The sequence below is a fragment of the Mauremys mutica genome, chromosome 1, assembly GCF_020497125.1.
Source record: "Mauremys mutica isolate MM-2020 ecotype Southern chromosome 1, ASM2049712v1, whole genome shotgun sequence".
NCBI classification, from domain to species: domain Eukaryota; kingdom Metazoa; phylum Chordata; order Testudines; family Geoemydidae; genus Mauremys; species Mauremys mutica.
The window spans coordinates 3,491,428-3,505,694 of NC_059072.1; the positions used below are offsets into that span (position 1 = coordinate 3,491,428).

General features: G+C 61.9%; 1 protein-coding gene across 5 annotated transcripts in view; it reads right to left on the reverse strand.

Moving 5' to 3' along the window:
• Positions 1 to 229: 229 nt before the first annotated feature.
• The window catches only part of SBF1 (SET binding factor 1), a 149,254-nt gene continuing 135,216 nt past the window's right edge, over positions 230 to 14,267 (reverse strand). For 3 of the 5 annotated variants that reach the window (XM_045027410.1, XM_045027395.1, XM_045027385.1), the window contains 16 exons: positions 13,981 to 14,177; positions 13,682 to 13,819; positions 12,411 to 12,503; positions 11,969 to 12,046; positions 11,084 to 11,268; positions 10,540 to 10,716; positions 7,745 to 7,846; positions 7,446 to 7,631; positions 7,119 to 7,245; positions 6,910 to 7,040; positions 5,232 to 5,465; positions 4,197 to 4,307; positions 3,758 to 3,972; positions 3,447 to 3,534; positions 3,186 to 3,317; positions 230 to 2,838 (listed from right to left, as the gene is read on the reverse strand). In XM_045027410.1, coding sequence (XP_044883345.1) covers positions 2,740 to 2,838; positions 3,186 to 3,317; positions 3,447 to 3,534; positions 3,758 to 3,972; positions 4,197 to 4,307; positions 5,232 to 5,465; positions 6,910 to 7,040; positions 7,119 to 7,245; positions 7,446 to 7,631; positions 7,745 to 7,846; positions 10,540 to 10,716; positions 11,084 to 11,268; positions 11,969 to 12,046; positions 12,411 to 12,503; positions 13,682 to 13,819; positions 13,981 to 14,177 — 2,293 coding nt within the window. In that variant the 3' untranslated portion in view covers positions 230 to 2,739. The remainder of the gene's footprint in view (positions 2,839 to 3,185; positions 3,318 to 3,446; positions 3,535 to 3,757; positions 3,973 to 4,196; positions 4,308 to 5,231; positions 5,466 to 6,909; positions 7,041 to 7,118; positions 7,246 to 7,445; positions 7,632 to 7,744; positions 7,847 to 10,539; positions 10,717 to 11,083; positions 11,269 to 11,968; positions 12,047 to 12,410; positions 12,504 to 13,681; positions 13,820 to 13,980; positions 14,178 to 14,267) is intronic. The other 2 variants (XM_045027419.1, XM_045027402.1) reach the window with 1 other exon arrangement.

Genomic DNA, 14,267 nt, shown 5'->3' on the forward strand with positions numbered 1-14,267 from the left:
CAACCCAGCAGAGCCAGAGGGACTGTTTTAAATGATGAATACAAACCTGCCCAACACGACAAGCAGCAAGCACTCTGCGCCCTCTCGAGCCCTAACCACTGCAGGTCTCTCCCCCCCCCTCCCCCCCTCCCTGGGACTCATGTGTGAACAATGGGGAGGGCTGTGAGAGAGAATCGCTTCTGGAACCCAACCCAGCACGGGGAAGGCCTGTGTGCCATGCAGCCCAAGAGAATGTGCATATTAATTTTTTATTAAATTCAGTTAGTTTTCTCTTTATATAACATTTTCCCTCTAGGCACAATACAATACAAGGACTCTGTATGTTTGACACAATGTACAGAAACTTCAATAATCTACAACTGCTCCGGGAAGTTACAAAAACCTCCCTGTTGCACCAGCTACCTGCCACCGCCATTATCATACAGGAAAAGGAAGAGGGGACCCTGGGGGTTAAGACTGTACAAAGAGCTCTGCACTGAAATAAAACATTGTACTCCTTTAAAAACAAGACAGGTAGAACCGTCAGCCACCTTGGCTCTGCGCAGCGGGCGGGAAAGGGCAGGTCCCAGGCCCAAGGGGCAACAGCAGGAAGCTGGTGAACTCTAAGCGAAAGGGGGGGGGGGGTGTTGGAGTGCTACCGAGGCCAGGAACGGTCTCATGTCAACAGGCAGCTCCTTGGCCCCAAGGGACCACACACAGGTGCCCGCTGGGTTTTGGGACGAGCACACGGCTCTAGCCTGTGAGCTGCTGGGGGCTAAGCTTGCCAAGGTGCAAACCGGGGGGAGCATACAGGGGATTTGTTTCTGTACCAGAGATGCCATCGCCTCAGTCTCATGATTCCACCTTTGCACTGACAATAAGTTACAGCAATAAGCAGGCTGGGGAGGGCAGCAGGTCTGGGCTCAGTGGAAGTGCTAGAGCGGGGGCTAAAGTACACGTTTGTCCCTGGTACACAATTCAGGGGGTCAGGAGCTGAGCCCTGAACACCCCAGCACAGTGGGGATCTCAAGGAGCTGAGGTTGCCCCCACAGCACAATGGCAGTGAAGAGCTCCCTGCCGTCCCAGCTCAAAGCAGAGGCCTTACTCTGCGGCTGGCGGACAGTGGCTGCATGGAGACTTGCCGCTGCGAGCCCAGGGGCTGGGCATCCAAGCATAAGCTGGGGAGAGCCCCGAGAGAGCTGACAGAGAAAAGGCTGCAGTTCTGTGCTGTGATCTCCAAGCTCTGGCCACTTCACTCCCTGGGGCAGCATGGCTGGTAGGTGAGGGGCTCATCCACACTGCTCCTGTGACTGGCCTTGTTATCCTGTTCTACAACTCACCCCAGGGAACCTCTCTGGGAGCAGGAGCCCAGCCCCACGCCCCAGCCACTGCAGGGAGAGGGATGGGGGCTCCAGGGCTGTGCCAGAGCAATCCAGCCTGCAGCGGGGCAGCTACACGGCCGGATGCCCTGGTGCCACGTCAGGGGAACCTGCTCCCCGCAGCCTGAGTGAGCACAGGTTTCCCAGGGGGTGGGACCAAGAATATAAGCAGGTCCCAGTCCTCAGTCTCCCCCTCCCCTGCCACGGGCAGACCAAAAGAGGAGCTGACTCTAAAGCTACAATACTGCTAATGAGACACCACCCGTCCCACCGGAGCAGGCCCCTCTCCCCCCCACCCCCGAGCAGCTCATCGGGGCAATACTCTTGGGCAGACACTGAGCCAGCCCCAGGGAGGAACATGGCCCAGTTGCTGGACATGGGGTGAGCAGGATGGTCCCAGTCCTCTTGGCCCAATGTCCATGGAGCTCTCCTCTGGCCTTGCTGTCCAGGCGAACCCTGAGCTCAGGACCCCGGCCTAGTGCCACTCAGAAGGGCTGGGCCAGAGCCCAGAGGGCCTGGGCCAAGTGCCCCAAGGGGCTGGCGGCAGGTCCACTTGGATTTACAGGCTGGACGTGCAAGTTCACAGGAAGCTCCTGGGGGTGCAGAGGGGTAACCAGGGAAAGCTCAGGCTGCTCCCCAATGGTGGGGGGGAGCGAGGGGGTTGATCAATGCACAGCACCTCCTGGAGCCTCTCCCAGCAAAGGGCCAGTAAAACCCCACAGCAGCATTCGCAAGAGAACCAGAGCACTGCTCAGACAAACGCCGTGCCCAGCCAGGGACCCCAGGCCCGTGTCCTGCCAGGGGTGGGAGCCAGGACCCCAGGCCCGTGTCCTGCTGGGGGTGGGACCCGGGACCCCAGGCCCGTGTCCTGCCAGGGGTGGGAGCCAGGACCCCAGGCCCGTGTCCTGCTGGGGGTGGGACCCGGGACCCCAGGCCCGTGTCCTGCCGGGGGTGGGAGCCGGGACCCCAGGCCCGTGTCCTGCCGGGGGTGGGAGCCGGGACCCCAGGCCCGTGTCCTGCTGGGGGTGGGAGCCGGTAATGATGTGGCTCAGACAGGCTTAGTGGGGTTGTAAGAATAGATCCCCACTGCCCCTAGCCTGACATTTCAATGCAATTAGTTCCTGCGCTGGACAGTTCCTACCATAGTGTAACAGACTGATCCTGCCCTGACCCCTGCTACTGTCCTTGAGCACGCAGGGGGCCTGGGGCTTCCAGTACGACGTGCCCCTGGCAGTGCGGGAGAGTAAGGCCTCTGGCCTCCTCCTCCTCAGTCAGTCAGACCTGGGCCAGCTCAGGTGCTAACCCTGGGCATTGCCTCTGCTTCATGCACCGGGGCCCGGGGGACTCCGTGCCTGGAACGGGGGCTGCTGCTGAGCCAGTCTCACGCGTCCGACAAGCAGCTCTGGATGCGGTCGATCCACTGCTGGGCCAGCTGCACGTCCTGGGCACAGAAATTGTAAACTCGTTTCGTCGTCTTCAGCTATGGGGAGAAAAGACGAGAGCTGAGGCAGGGCATCCACCGGGGGCAGGAGAAGCAGCCCAGGCTGCCAGGCAGGGCATCGCTAGCGATGGGCCCCCGGTCCCCACCTGGGGAGATGGGCAGGCAGGACTGGCTAGGGGCCGGCACCTTCCTGGACACATAACTTGGCTCCAGCCGGAGGTGGCGAGTGCCTGGCACAGTCTGTACCACTGGCGTCCTCTGCAGAGACCACAGCTCAACTCAGGAGCCCGAGTCCCGGCCTTGCTGGCCAATGCAGAGCTGGTGCTCAGCTGCCTTGGTCCAGCCACTATCAGCCCCCGGCCCACCCCCTGGCACTGGGGACTCACGTCAAAGAAGGCCTTCTCCTCCACTGTCTTGGGGGCCCCCATGGTGGGGGTGCCGGGGGTGATGGACTCCACTTCTGCCAGGTCAATGATCCCTTTGCACTCCGTGTCCATCCGGTTGTCATAGTACCGCAGCTGCAAGGAAAGGTGCCGCGCGTCAGCCGGTGCCCCCGAGTCCCGAGCTCACGTCAACACCAGGCCAGCTGAGCTATCCCCTCGTCCAGCTCCTTGCCACCCCGGCCCACTTCCCAGCCCGTCCAGTACCTGATGTTTGGTTTTATCCAGCACGAACCAGCGGGGCTTCCAGGGCTTCATGAAGGCTCCTTTCTTGTAGAGAGTCCCCTCGTAGGACCTGCGGCAGCCAGACAGCAGGTTAGTGCCTTGCTGCCGCGCACCGGGGGGCGAGAGCCCAGTGGGGATGGACCAAAGAGCTCGGCTCCCAGCAGCCAGAGACTGAACCAGCTGAGCCCCATGGGACCCACACCCCATCCCAAGCAATAGGGCTCATTGCTGACCACAGGGCCCCCACGGCCTGGCCTGGCCATCTCCCCCGGGGCAGCCAGAGTTCCCTTCACCTGTTCTCGCTCTCCGACATCTGGAACTGGCTGTAGAGGTTGCTGGTGCTCTTGCGGCCCCCCTGCTTCCCGCTGGACGGGGTGGAGGTGCTGCTGGTGTCGCTGTCCAGGCTGAGGTTCAGGGTGGAGCCCACGCTGCTCTCCTGCAGGTAGACCCCCAGCGAGCGCCGGTGGGGCAACAGGCTGGAGGACATCAGAAGGGAACTGGACGCCATCTGCAGAGCACAGAGCAGGGAAGTGAGGGCACGGGTCCCACCCACCAGCCACCCCCCACTGGCGCTGTCTCATCATCACATGAGACCCACTGGGCCTGGGCACAAGGCACTGTGAGCCCCTCCACGGCCACGCACCGGAGCAGGCTCCCGGCACGCTGCTCCTCCCAGCCCAGCCCAGCCCCTGGCTCACAGGACCCTCTCGCATGGACAGCTCAGAGACCTACCCTGCTGGCCTCCTGCCGGGCCTCTGTGCGCTGGGAGGCTTTGACCTTGTCCCACGTGTCCTTCCAGCGCTCCGGCACCTGGCCCAGCTCCGCCTCCAGGTTGTGCAGCTCCTGTGGGAGGAGTCGGAGGTTATTCTGAAGAGGGGGAAAGACAAGACACCCCTCCCCCGCCCTGAGATGGGCCCTGCCCCAGGAATTCAGGAGCTGCAACCACACACACTGCGCACAGACGATCCCTGCCAGGCACGATCAGAGATGGGGGTGGGGAGGGGGTGGCATGAGCAGTGTCTGAGTGCCAGCCTCAGTGGAGATGGGAGTGCGGGGGGGCTCTGCAAGGGGCCTGCTGGGGGAGCAGTGCCTGATCCAGCCCAGGGGTGTGGATTTCTGCCTGGCACACCCACCCCGTGAACACGTCATGCAGATCTGGTCGCACCAGCTCAGAAAAGATTTATTAGAATCGGAAAACAGAGACAGCAACAAAAATGGTTAGGGGACCAGCTCCCACGTGAGGAGAGAGTAACAGGACGGGGACTGTTCAACTTAGAAAAAGGATGATGAAGGGGGGATACGATAGAGGTCTATAAAATCATGAAGGATGTGGAGAAAGTGAACCAGGAAGTGTTATTTACCCCTTCACGTAACACACGAACCAGGGGTCACCCTGACATTAACAGGCAGCAGGTTTAAAACAAACACAAGGAAGTATTTCTTCACACAACACTTGTTGCCAGGGGATGTTGTGAAGGCCAGAAGTATAACTGGGTCCAAAAAAGATTTAGATCAGTTCCTGGAGGACAGGGCCATCAGTGGCGATTAGCCAAGATGGTCAGGGACACAACCCCATGGTCTGGGTGTCCCTAAACCTCTGACTACCAGAAGCTGGGACTGGAGAATGGGGGGTGGATCACTTGATAAATTTCCCTGTTCTGATCATTCCCTCTGAAGACAGGACACGGCTAAATGGACCATTGGTCTGACCCATTTTGGGCCTTATGTTCTCAGTTGGGGAGGGTCCCTCCCCCGTGCCCCACACACCTCCAGCAGCTTGGAGATGGCGTCGGGCTCCACTCGGCTGCGGTTGTCGTAGCACGGCCAGATGATTTTGCGCTTGGTCTGCGGAGCACTGGAGTCCTGCCGATCCACCTCCTCCACGTGCTCCGGCTGCCCCTGCACCAGCTCCCAGTCGTAGGAGGGGCCCTCGGACAGGACCTCCTGGGTGTAGTAGTCCCACACCTTCAGGTTGGAGATGTTACTGTACGGCCTCAGCACCTAAGGAACAGGGAAGTGCTCAAGCAGGGCCTTGCAGCCGTCCCGCAGTGCCTGGCCCCACTGAGGCCACAATGGCCAGAAAGGCAGTGAACTCTGCTGCTGGGCTGGGGATCCAGCAGCAGGAGGGGGGTCCCCACGGGCAAGTCATCCCCATGGCAAGTCAAGCCGAACCCTGGAGAGCTGGGACAGACTGGCTCCAGGCCAGCAAGTTAGGCACCTGCTCCCCGTGCTGCTGCATCCACCCCCGCACCCAAGATCGCATTGCGGTGCACGGGCCAGAGGCAGAACGGCAGAGCAGGCTCTCAACCTGGCTGGCCGCCCTGGGCCCCTCTGTCCTCAGTGCCCAGAGCACAGCTGTAATGGCAGCTTGTTACGGTGTCCTGGGGTAAGGGGCACCCAGTGAGCAGGTGACTGACTTCCTGCGTGTCCCACCACGTGAAAACCAGGCCCCACAGTGAGAACAACGGGGCACTTTGCAGCTGTGCACGCAGGGCCGGGCCAGGGAGCAAGCACAAGTGCTTTCTGGCCATCGCACCGGTGCAAGAATCAGGCCCTTGGCAGAGGCTGAGACGCAAGAGGTGGAGCCCATCCCTCAGAAAACGCTGGTTACACTGAGTCCAATCATTCCACTGGAACGTGTCGATTCTGTTCAAACTCTGGAGGGAAACCAAGGCAGCAGGCTGGCCAGGCCAGGCTTCCACCAGCAGGAGCCAACGAAAATGTTCCATTCCGGTTCATAGATTCCGACAGCTCCTGATTTTAGAGGGCTTGACTCCATTCCTAGCACTCAGGGGTGCTCGTACAGCCGTCCCCAGCCGGGCAATCCTGCAACCCCCGCTGGTTAAACCCGCTGACTTCGCTGCTTCCCAAGTCCCCTCCCACATGGGCCCAGGAGGGTTTGCTTTTCGCTCGGGAGGCAGCAATGCAGCTGGATCAGGCTGCACTGGATGCTGCGATCCCTGGTCTCCGTGCTCGAGAGGAAGGGCACTGCTATTCCTCCATTTCAGGCGGACTGAGGCCTCCCTCACAAAGGTGAGGTTCCTCCATCCTGTGTCACTCCCAGAGCTGGCTGCCTCGCTCCCTCCAGGGCCGGCTCCAGGCACCAGCGAAGGAAGCTGGTGCTTGGGGTGGCCAATGGAAAGGGGCGGCACATCCGGGTCTTCAGCAGCAGCGGGTCCCTCAGTCCCTCTCGGAGCGAAGGACCCACCGCCGAAAAGTGAAAGCGGCACGGTGGAGCTGCTGCCGAAGTACCACCGATCGCGTCTTTCTCTCTCTCTCCCCCCCCCACCCCCGCTTCACCGCTTGGGGCGACACAAAAGCTGGAGCCGGCCCTGGCTCGCTGCAAGCAGTGGGGTGGAGGGAGGTCTCCCTGGATCGTGCATTGGGCTGTGGGAGGCAAAGGTCCCGTCTGGCCCGGCGTCTCCGGCCAGCCGAGCAGGCTCACCTCCCCATCCTCGGGGGCGTACATGTAGTTGAAGAAGACGGGGGTTTTCTTGTTCAGCCGGTCGATGTACTCCCAGATGGACTTGTAGACCTGCTGGCTCTTCCGCTCGCCCTTCTCTTCATACAGGAGGCCTGTGGGGAGAGAGAAAGAGGCTGCTTAGCTGACAGCGCTGCCCATCGGTGACGGGGTCAGGGGCCCAGAGCCCTTACCCAGCTCGATCCGCTCGTAGTCCGAGTCCAGCAGGAAGGTGCGGAACCGATTGGAGACGTAGTGGTAGCTGAGGAACTTCAGGTAGTACTGGGTGAACTCAAACTCCATGGGGAACTGGAGGTGGATCTGCAGAGAGACGAGCACACAGCCAAATGGACACCAGCCTCCACCCAGCAGACCACTGGTCAGGCAGCCCCCACTGGATCTGCAGCTCCATGCAAGGGGTGGGCTGGCTCTACACCTGGATTCCCCTGGCCAGAGACGAGGCCCAGGACGCAGGTTAACCCTGTGCTGAAATCTGACGGCCCAGGCTGCTCAGAGCTCACCTGATGGACACAGTCCAGGAACTGCAGGAAGACAGGAGCGAAGCCGCTGCCCTGACCAGCGAGGGTCTGGGCTCCGCGGTGACTGAAGCGGTGCCCGAAGGACAGCCACTCCTTCTCGACGAGGAGCCGGAAGCCCTCCATCGTCCGGTAGTAGGGGTCTGACAGCAGCTGCACCAGGGACACCACCTGCAGGAGGGAGGAGGCCAAAGTCACGGCCCACAAGGGGCTGGGACCTCAAGCCAGCAGCTGGGAGAGAGGCCAGCCGTGCCAGCCAGTTGCTGCAGGGCTCTGACTCCTACCTGCGTGGTGATATCCCAGCCATCCTCCAAACTGACCAGCACAGAGGAACCCGTATCCAGCAGCTCCACCACCAGCACCGAGATCTGCAGGATCTTGTGGATCTGTGGACACAGCACAAGAGGTTAACAAGACATCGGGGGGGATTCGGGGCTGGCCCCGAGCCGGGGACAACAGCCTTTCCCAGAAGGCTGGTGAGCTTAGCAGGCCAGAGCCTCTGAAGTACATATGGGGACAGTCCAGACCCTAACGTCGCACACAACAGTGAAGTGTCTGCCAGGCTCAGACCTGCCAATCCCCTGGACCCGAGGGTGTGATGGGAACAGAAGGACCCCAAACCCAGAGACCCGTGTGTGAATGAAACTCACACGCCACACCCCTCCACTCAGCAACACTCCCCTGCCCAACCTACTGAGGAGCAGCGTGGGGCCATCAAGGGCACAGACTCAGGCTATTTGGAAGTCCCTGTAGAACCCCTCTCCCCCAGGTAGATGGGCAGATGCTGACTGGCACAGGACATCCAGAGCACAGGGGGAGAGGGAATGGCTCCACTCAGACATATGGGTCCCTGCCCAAACTCACCAAGAACCTGGGCTGGCCTCACCTCGGGCAGACAGCACTTGTTCAGGGCCCAGGCGATTGGGCCACGCGGTCCCTACTGCCAAGAGGAGAGTCAGACACAAGATCTGAGGCCGTGTGTGCGCCTAGCGGCCCAGAGCAGGGACAGTGCTTAGCCTCCATCCAGTCCCAGCACGCACACGGCAGTCAGCACTTGGATCCCTGCACAGCGGCCCAGAGAGCATCTAGCAGTGGAAGCTTGACCAGATCTGGGACAGAGGCCTCTGCAGCCAGCCAATCCCAGCAGCTTTGCTCTTGGGAGAGCTCCCATCACCAGGTCCCTTCCTGGACTGGAAGGTGTGTTCCTAGCCAGACTGGAGTCGGCAGGAATCCCATACTCGCCAGTGCATCCACTGACTAGAAGGGACCACTGGATCATCTACTCTGAGCTCCCGTATAGCCCAGGGTGTTAAATCTCACCCAGCTACCCCTGTGTACTGACTCCGAGAGCCTGTGTTTGGGGAAAGCTCCTTCCAGAGACATCCAGTCTGGATCTGAGGACACCAGCGGATGGAGAACCCAGCACTTCCCACAGCAGCCCTCACTCGCTGTTCAAAATGGTGCCTTATTTCTACTTGGAGGCTGTCTGGCTCCCGTAGCTTCTTGTTCTGCCTTTCCCACTAGACCAAAGACCCCGTTAGAACCTGGCATCTTCTCCCCAAAGGGTCTAATCAGCATCATCATTTCACCTCTTGTTCTTTTTTGACAAGCTGAACAGACTGAGCTCCGTAAGTCTCTGTCGGGCATTTTCTCCAGCCCTGCAATCATTTTTGTGGCTCTTCTCTACACCCTCTGCAATTTTCCAGCAACCTTTTTAAAATGTGGCTCCCAGAACTGGACCTAGTCTCCCAGGAGCGGTCTCATCAGGGCCATGTACAGAAGTAAAATCACCTCCCTGCTCTGAGTCACTGCTCCCAGCATCGCACTGGGAGTTCACGTTGCACTCCCTGTCCACTAGGAGCCCAGCTCCCTCCCAGAAGCCGGGCCCCATTCTGCGCGGGAGGCCTGCAGTCCTCGCTCCTAGCTGTGCAACTCTGCCATTACCTGTATTTAAACACATTTTGCATGGGCCCAGCTCACCGAGCGATCCAGATCACCCTATAAGATGGCGCTCATCTCATTGTGACACAGCACTCTACCGCTTGGTGTCACCTACCAATTTCACCAGATCACTGGCGAGAGGTTGAGTAGCATCAGCTTAGGATCGATCCCTGCCAGGCCGCACTGGAAACGCCACATTCCATGACAGTTCCCATTGACAGCCCTGAGGTGCAGGGCCGGCTCCAGACCCCAGCGCGCCAAGCAGGCGCGTGGGACGGCATTGTCCCGGCAGGGCGGCATTTGGCTCTGGCGGACCTTCCGCAGTCATGCCTGCGGGAGGTCCACCGGAGCCCCGGGAGGAGCGGACCTGCCGCAGGCATGATGACTGCGGCGGGTGCGCTGGTCCCGCGGCTCGGACGGAGCTCCCGCAGGCATGCCTGCGGATGCTCCACCGGAGCCGCGGGACCGTCCGCAGGCACTTCTGCCCCGGCCGCGGGACCGGGGAAGGGCGGTGCGAGCGGCGCGGTGCGCCGCCCTGCTTTGGGCAGCGGAATTTCTAGAGCCGCCCCTGCTGAGGTGGCACCGAGCACATTCTCTCTGGCACTCACCTGCTCAGGATCTAACCGATCGCCATCCGTGGGCTTGGGAAGAAATGTTGCCCCATGTCCAACTGCAGAGACCTTGGGGGTTTCCTCCTTCCCCTGCAGCCTAGGGTGTGGGTCACTTGCCAGGATCATCGAGGGGTATCTCAGATAACACCTCGCCATTGTGGGGGCCTCAGGCAGTGGTGGGCCTTGGTCCCACCTAGTCTCTCTGCCCGTGGCACACCATAGGCTAGTCTCCTGAAATACCTTGGTCAAATTTCGGCTGGCGGGTTTACCGTGTGGTTGCTGGTGTCTGGAGGTCAGACGAGATGATTTGGTCCCTTCTGGCCCTAAACCCTACGACTGACTCGAAGCTGGCATGATGCTTGGGTCCTGTCCCAGTGACCCAGCAACGAACCCCCACCCCTTGCCTTGGGGTTCCTGTGACACACACCAGCTCCCCTCACACTGTAGGATCCCAGGTGTGGAGGCAGGTCCTGCCCCGGCGACAGCCCCTGTCTGACACTGCCCAGCCCAAGACCCAGCCCACTGACCTGGGACAGCCATTCGGACTCCTCCAGGGTCCGCAGATAGGCGAGGCTGGGGTCTGTGGAGGGGCTGCCGGGCACGCAGGCCTTCATCAGCTTTTTGAAACTGGCCTTCACCTGCCGCACGTCAAACACCTCGATGGGCACCACCTCCCAGTGCTGCAGCGGGTCTGGCTTCACTCCCTGAGCAGAGGGCGAGAGCGGCAGCCCAGGTGAGCACAGGCTGGGCCGCACCAGGCCCATTCCCGCCTGCCCACCCTTCCCTTCCCGGAGCCCGGGTTCCCCACGCCACTCCTGGGCTCTTTTACCTAGGAACAGCTGCAGCTGCACTGGTCGCTCTGGGGCACTGTGCAGGGGGAGTCTGACTGCCCAGAGCAGGTCGGTCCCTGGAGTGGGTCCCTTTCCCCACAGCCGTCCTGGCTGCAGGGGGGGCACCTCCCATGAAGCTACCCCTCCTCCCTGACAGTCCGCCCATTCTCCACACTGCTCCTGCTGCTGCTGGCTCAGACAGCTCCCTGCCCTACATGCTGCCTGGTCCCCGGGCCATTACCTTCAGCTGCGACTTGTCCCCAATGATGTAGAGGGAGGCCCGGTGCTGGCGCAGGAAGCTGGCCTCAGAGGGGGCCCCATTGTGCTGAGCGCTCAGCAGGTCCTTCCCTGCCAGGCGGGACCCGATCTCCATGTTCAAGACGTAGTTGCTCATGCGCCCGCTGGCCCGGATGCTGCCCCACTTGCCTGCAAGGGAGGGCAGGGTCATTGCCACGGCCCGCTCAGCTGGCTCCCAGGCCGCGTGGCCTCCGGCCTGCCCTGTCACCTGCCGCTTTCTCCCGGACGTCCAGCTCGGGGGGCGAGCAGCTCTCCTCACTGAGCTGCTCCGGCCCCAGCCCAGATTCCTGGTGCACTCGGGGGATCAGGTTTGCTTCTCACTCCCCCCACTCGCCAGTGGATTGGGCAGCTGGGGCCCGCCGGGGTCAGAGGCTCTGGAGCCTTTGTCCTTCCTGCAGGCACGGCTGAGATTACCCCCTCTGGAGAGATGCCCTGCCCAGCCCGCCCTGGCTCCGCAAGCGGCACCAATCTGCCCCTGGCACTATGGGGCCCTTGGCGGCTGCTCCTTGTCCCTGTGCACTGCACCCCCCTCCCCGGCATCCAAGCACTGGCAGATGTGTGAGGTGCCTAAAGCAAACCTGAGAGCCCATTCCAGAATCAGCTGGGGGCGCACTTACCTGCAGTGCCGGGAACTGCGCAAGGCAAGCCATTCAGTGACACGGGGGTCATTAGCACGCAGCAGCTCATTAGCTCACCCTTGTGATTGGGTGGGGGGGTGTTACTGGGACATGTGGGTTAGTCATGTGAAGGGGGCGTGGTGTTACATGGGGCAATCAGTCACATGACCAGGGTTAGCGCCCGGTGGGTTAGGCGGATGACAGTACAGTACCTCGGGGACTTTCACGGCCCTTCACCGATGCACCCTTGGGGGTGGACAGAGTGACCACCCTAGCTCTGGGACCTAGCGCTGAGAAAGTACAGGACGAAAGGAGTCTCAGCAAGGGCGGCAGACCATGCGCTTCACCCTGAGCCGCACTCCCTGGGGACGGGCTGCTGAGCTGGGAGGGGTGGGGGGAGTGAGAGGAGTGGTGCCCCAGGGGCGAGATGGAGCAATGAATGGTATGAATGAGGTGACCCCAGCCGGCTGTGCTCCCAGGTGATCCGAGTGCCAGACACTGGGCTCCCACCCCCAACAGCGAGGACAAGCCCATCTCCTCATGGGGCTGCCCCGTACGCTCTGCCAGCCCTGGGGAAGCAATGGTGAAGCATCTACTCTACAGCCAGCTGCCTTGGCCCAGCGGCCTCTCGGGCGAGGGCCCGGCGTTCCTCACCTCCTCGGCTAATAGTGCCTGGCCCATCGTCCTTCCCTCCCATCACCTGCTTCATGAGCGATCCCAGCTTGGGCTGCCTCTTGTCGGAAGAATCTGTAGCACCAACAAAACACCAGCTTTTGGCTTTGCTGTTTGTCCCCACAGCATCTCCCCCCCTCCCTCCCCCCCGCAACACACCCCACGGGGGGCAGGGGGAGAGAAAGCAGGCAGAGGAGGCGGCGCCCGGGGCTGGAATCCACAGCAAGGATGAGCCAGAGGCCAGAGCATGGGGCAAGACCTCACAGCAGGGTCCCACGCTGCAAGGCAGCTCTAGCAGTGGGCTCTGGTCACCTGCTGCCAGACACTCCATCGCACGCGCTCTCCCTGGGGTGCCACCCAGCTGTCCCAACCCTCTCCCAAAGCAGATACACCCACCACTGTCGGGGAGCCTCTCCCCACGCGGCTCCAGGCTAACTTCCGCCCACCGCCCCTCCACCAGGCGCGGGCTGGGAGCAGGGCTGGAGGGGCTCCCAGCTACAGCTGGTCCTAGGGAGAGGCCTGCAGCCGCCTCTCTCATTCCAAGGCAGACTGGGAGCTGTGGTGGAGCCTGGCCAATGGCTCGCCCAGCTCACTGGTCCCATGCCATAGCCTGGCCCGCGCTGGGCATGGGATGGTGCAGACGGACGATGAATGGGGATGGAGCTTGGCGCAGGATGCAGGGCGCTGGGTCAGCCCTGCTCTCCCAGCAGCAGGAGGAGGGAGACAGAGGCAGGACAAGGAACAAGGGGCATGAGACTCACCTGAATGCGCTGCTCAAAGCCCCAGCCGTTGGGCGCTCTCGGCCCTGCCAGTCGGGCACAGTGTGGCCAGGAGGTGCTAGGACATCTCGCTGCTCACAGAATCTGTACCTACCAGCCCCACCGAGCCCCCAGGGCGGGCGGGCCTGGTGCAGGGACTCCAGTCAGCCAGCACTTGTAAGGGACCCCAGGGCTTAGGGCCTTCTGAAACCTGCCCCACTCTGACGGTGCCTGGGCTCCACAGCCGCATGGGGAAAGGAGGGTGCAGGAGCTGAGCCCACAGAGGTGCACTAAGGGGGCACCTTGGGGAGGGCAGAACCCGACTTCCCACTGCAACAGCACAGCCCTGCCCAGGCTCCCTGGCTGAGCTGGAAGGATCCCCAGCCAGAGGCCTGTTGAAAGCACCAGCCCAGGAAGTAGGCAGGCCCGGCCTGCTCCCTCCTCTCCCCACTGTGCTGTGGCCCCATGGCTGCGGACTAACCCATGCCCCCTTACCTGCGCTGCTCATGTGCGCAGAGGTGAAGCCGCTGAGCGTATTGCGCCCGCTGGCGTCAGCATAGTGCGGCATGGAGTTGATCACTGCCTGCAGGTACTTCTCCTGCTCCAGGCTGGTGGAGTCCGTTTGCGACTGGCCTGCAAGGAGAGCCGGGGCGTCAGCCACACTCAGTAGGCGCGCGCACAACCACCGCGCTGGGGGAGCAGCTACTGGCCAGGGCGCTGCCGGCACGTTGCGATGGGAGACGGAGCATGCCCCAGAGGCACATGTAGCGCCCCCTGCTCCCAGAGGCAGGTACCTGCGGTAGGGGCGTTCTGCGACTTGAAAAGGCCCACGACACCCTTGCCGTGCAGCCCCCCCGACCTCAGCAGCACGGCCTTGGTGCGGGAGTTCCTCCAGCAGACGACGGGGAAGCGGCTCTGGCGGTAGCAGCGTGAGATCCTCTGGATGGTGTTGTCCTGGATGCTCTGCGGGACGATCAGCAGCCCCGGGTAACTGCGGGAGACAGCACAGGCCATATGCCACCCTTATGCCACACTAGGGGAATGGCGCAGCAGGGAGGAAGGGAATGGCGCAGCTGGGCCG